The 4804-nt window shown below is 39.0% G+C and overlaps 1 protein-coding gene across 1 annotated transcript; it reads right to left on the bottom strand.

Moving 5' to 3' along the window:
• Positions 1-1520: 1520 nt before the first annotated feature.
• On the bottom strand, positions 1521-2413 carry LOC129249480 (trypsin-like). The gene has a single exon (XM_054889324.1). The coding sequence runs from the start codon at positions 2392-2394 to the stop codon at positions 1591-1593; it is 804 nt and encodes a 267-aa protein (XP_054745299.1). The 5' UTR covers positions 2395-2413; the 3' UTR covers positions 1521-1590.
• Between the last annotated feature and the right edge of the window lie 2391 nt (positions 2414-4804).

The raw sequence follows: 4804 nt of genomic DNA, 5'->3' as shown, positions 1-4804 counted from the left end.
ATTAACAAAGGGCGCTCGGCCGCTCCGGAGCCGATAGCAAAACTTTAAATGCGTTTTTCTCAAAACTATGTTTTTCAAACTGGTGAACACTGTAACTTAAAAACCGCTACGTAGATTTCAATAAAATTTATACAGCTTTTGAAAAACATAAAAAACTTGTGCCTGATCGAAGGATTTTTTTTTTTCAAAAATTTCGATTTTTTTTTAACAATTAACTGTTGGTTTTTTTTCCAAAATCTGGAAAAAATTTTCTGAGGCCGCCATTTTGTTCATTTTGAAAAACAAAAAAAAAGCTTCGATCAGGCACAAGATTATCTATTAATAAAACTAATTTTTCTTGTCCGATTGGTTTTAGATGAATCTGCAAGGACTTGTGATGTTCACCGCAAGGGACTTCTGGAGAAACGGGCTTCACACAAACAGCGATAACTTTTGCAATTTTAATTTTTTTTTTTTTGAAATTTTGGTGAAGTCAAGTTAAAACATGATGTTTTTATGCTATGTTTTTATTTTTGTTAAATTAATTAATTAAGTAGCAAAAAAAAATTCGTGAAAATCATCATTTTTTCGGTCCTCTGACTACCCCTAACCCCTTAAGCCGAATCCGAATGCCAAATGGTATTTTATGAGGACCTTTTTCATGGCAGAAATTCACTTGGCGGCCTGTTATTGTCTGCCGAGGGACGACCGCTGTTACAAAAACCTTCTTCATTTTGGTGTTTCATGCACGGAGATTCAAACCTACACTCTCTCGAATGCTAGTCATGCACCAACCCATTCGGCTACGGCGGACACCTGATTACCTTACTATGGATAATACCAGCTTGTAGAGGGTGATCAATTAAGAGGAGTTTTTTTCATTTGCGTTTTTTTTACAGATCGCGCGCGAGTTGTGGCAAACTGTCATCGTGGATTTGTTGAACAGCGTTTGGCATTTCATCATGGAAAGACTCACACCGCAACAACGTCTACAAATTGTTCAACTGTATTATGAAAATCAGCGTTCTGTTACCATACAGCTCGTGAAACAATGACTTTATTGAGAAGTCATTTCGGAGAGCAGCTGATTTCACGTTTAGGACCTGTGAGTTGGCCACCAAGATCTTGTGATATCACACCTTTGGACTTTTTTCTTTGGGGATTCGTGAAGTCCAAGGTCTATGCTGATAAACCAGCTACGATTGAAGCTCTGGAAGCCAACATTACGCGTGTTATTCACGACATACCAGTCGAAATGCTCGAACGAGTGATTGAAAATTGGACCTTCAGAATGGACCACCTTAAGCGTAGTTGCGGCCAACATTTGAATGAAGTCATATTCAAAAAGTAAATGTCAAAGAATGTCCTTTCAAATGATAAATAAAGGTTTTGAACATAATTTACATTTTTGTTTTTTTTTAACTATTGAAAAAAGCACCTCATGATTGATCACCCTATATAAATAAACCTTAAACAAATCTATAAATGCAAAAACTTGTCTGCTCTTAGGCAAAAAATGCAATGCGCTTTAGAGCGTTCACAAATGCGTTCATTTTCGTTATATCTTTATTACATCATTTAATTTCCTGAATATTGGCTCGACTATTTTATTTACTGGTTGGAAGAAATCCATGAAATGAAGTCAGATACTTGCACGTACACTGATGGCGAATTAGGTTGACCACATGGTATCTTTCCCCATGAAACAATGCCAATTAGAATAGTTTCACCGTTCGATGTTTGAACCAATGGACCACCCGAGTCAGATGTACAAATTCCAATGCCTCCAGATAGTGGCCCAGTGCATATATTCGTTGAATGAACATCAGCACCTTTGGTTCCTAGTGCACTCACACATGCGGATTCACTAATAATGGGTATATTCTTGGCCACTTGTAGCATAGTGGGATAAGATGGTACTGTTGTAGTTGATGTCGAACCCCAGCCATATAAATCTGCACTTCCTGTTGGAACTACTCCAGATGATGGCAACGTGACTGGCTTCACTGCACTGGTCCATTGAAAAGCTGTTGCAGTGTACACGAGACCGATGTCGTAGGGTGCTATGCCACCAGTGTAAAGACTGTGCACCACATAGGAGCTGATCGCACGTTTTTGTGTGGTACTTGCAGTGCCCGTAACATCGTTACTGCCTGCGACCAGTGTACTGCTCAACACTTGCGACTTTGAAGTAAGACAATGGGCCGCCGTGACCACCCAATTCGCATTTAAAATGCTACCGGCGCAGTAGTGTACACTTCCCGCTTGAAGCGAAACAATGTAAGGCGCTGCATCAGTAGCTGCCGAAACACCTCCTACAACACGTCCACATACTAAAGTTTCCGGTTCGGCTAAGCCCAGAATGCATTGGCAAAAAAGAACCGGAATAATAAGTACTGAGCGACCAAGTGCCATACTAACTAACTACTTTGAAGATTAGTCCACAACTGATAGTACTAAATTTTATGCACGATAATTTAACTTTTTAAAATAAAATTAGATGCTTTTATTTAGTTTATTTGTTTACTAATTTTAATTAAGTCTTCGTTTTTCCTTTGAAATTTCATTATCAGATGGTATCGGCTCTTATCTGTTTGGAAGTAAGGACTACTATCTTATCAAGGCGATTAGAAGCGCAACAAAAGTCAAATTTTATACTGGCGGTGATAAGGTCTCTCTTCTGTTTATTCATTAAACCTATTAGAAATATAGGTGGATGGGGAATCCAATGCTTGTTTTTAATATATGTATTAATTTAATTAATTATTGTAATATTAGACGGCCGAATGGGTTGGTGCGTGACTACCATTCAGTAGCCCGTGGTTTCGAACTCGGACATAAAATGCCAAAAAGGTTTTTTCTAATAGCAGTCGCCCCTCGGCAGACAATGAGAAACCTCCGAGTGTGTTTATGCTATGAAAAGCTCCTCATAAAAAACCATCTGCCATTCGGAGACGCCCTAAAACTGTACATATGTCCTTCCATTTGCAGAGAAACATCACGACGCACATCACAAACAGAAGGAGAAGCTCGGCCAAATAGCCAATGAAGGGTGTAAACGCCAATTATGTATGAATATATATATATGTATATGTATGATATATATTAATATTAATTTAATTAATTTAATCTGTAATCAAGTATGCGCCGCATGCCCGTACATATAAATTTTGATATGAGTTTAGTTATTTCGCGAAGCATCAAAATAATACAAAAAAATTGTCTAATAGCGGTCGATCCTCCTTTTACTGAATTTCTAATTTGAAAATCAGATTGCAGGGCAAAAGATGTATTCCAAGAATGATATAAATTAAGTTTTTACTCGTTCTTTTCCAGTAAAAACCAGTAAAAAAATTTCCGCCTTAGCTCTAACAGAGGCAAATATCAAAAAGTACTAGAACGCAAAAAATGTAAGAATCGACAAGTTTTCTTGGCGCGCAGTTCAAATAGGCTAAAAAATGGAAAATTGCGTTTTATACCGCATATATAACTGCACACTTTTCTTAAGTATACTTCGTGGTGTTCTCAATGCATATCATATGACCGTGGCGCACGAATATAGAAGAAGGTGGCACCTTTTGAAAACCGCTACATTATTTTTCGCGATTTTCGCGACGTGAAAAGGTGGTTGGTATCGTGCGGGGTGCCTTCACATGCTGAAAATATGATTAATGTGTATGTCGAGGTCAATTCTGGATAAGTAGAACGTGATTGTGCCAAGGTTACGCGCGTCTCTCGGGGTAGCTGAAGCTCTTCATCTGCTCTGGGTGGTGGTTGAACTCCGATTACGGCATTCGTTCCTTTTTAATTACCATATCTCGTACACTCAATCGATACAAATATTACTATATTTACTTGTAAAGGGTGTTTTTTTTAGAGGTTAGGTTTTCAAGATGAAATAAAACGTATATAATTTAATGTTATGGCCAAGAATTTAGCTTTATTATAAAGATAAGGGTTTGCCATTATGTTTTAAAAATGATTTCGGGCAGTGGCCGCCGCGGCTGGCTCGAATAAATTCCAGCCGAGAGGCCCAATTTTCGACCACTTTTTGCAGCAATTGGGGCCGTATGTCAGCAATAACGCGCCGAATATTCTCTTCCAAGACGTCAATCGTCTCGGGCTTATCTGCGTAGACAAGCGACTTCACATAGCCCCACAAGAAATAGTCCAGCGGTGTTATATCGCACGATCTTGGAGGCCACGCCACAGGTCCACGGCGCGAGATAATGCGCTCACCAAAAGTTTCCTTCAATAAATCGATTGTTGCGTTGGCTGTATGGCATGTAGCGCCGTCTTGTTGGAACCAAAGGTCGTCCACATCAACATCGTCCAATTCAGGCACGAAAAAGTCATTAATCATGGCTCTATAGCGCTCTCCATTGACTGTAACATTATGGCCGGCTTCATTTTTAAAGAAATATGGACCAATGATTCCCTCTGCCCATAGAGCACACCAAACAGTGACTTTTTGAGGATGTAACGGCGTCTCAGCAATGGCTTGTGGATTATGTTCACTCCAAAGGCGACAATTTTGCTTATTGACATACCCATTCAACCAAAAGTGAGCTTCATCGCTGAACAAAATTTTCTTGTGATGCGTCGCGCGAACCGAACCATTATTTTCGTAATAAATTTGCACGATTTGCAAACGTTGTTCCGGTGTAAATCTATTCATTATGAAATGGCAAACCAAACTGAGCATAAATCAAGTGACAGCTGTCAAAAAGACCATCTACGAAAAAAGTAGTGCCAACTTGAAAACCTTACGTCTAAAAAAAACACCCTTTATATGCCAAAGATTGGGACTACCATTCGAAAGTGC

Source organism: Anastrepha obliqua, chromosome 5 (assembly GCF_027943255.1).
Source record: "Anastrepha obliqua isolate idAnaObli1 chromosome 5, idAnaObli1_1.0, whole genome shotgun sequence".
NCBI classification, from domain to species: Eukaryota; Metazoa; Arthropoda; class Insecta; order Diptera; family Tephritidae; genus Anastrepha; species Anastrepha obliqua.
Note: the sequence above shows the minus strand (reverse complement) of the source record. Positions and strands in the feature narration are given on the sequence as shown.

Bases quoted from the DNA above. Each gene is read 5' to 3' on its own strand.
- LOC129249480 (XM_054889324.1), bottom strand. From the start codon at position 2,394: ATGGCACTTGGTCGCTCAGTACTTATTATTCCGGTTCTTTTTTGCCAA.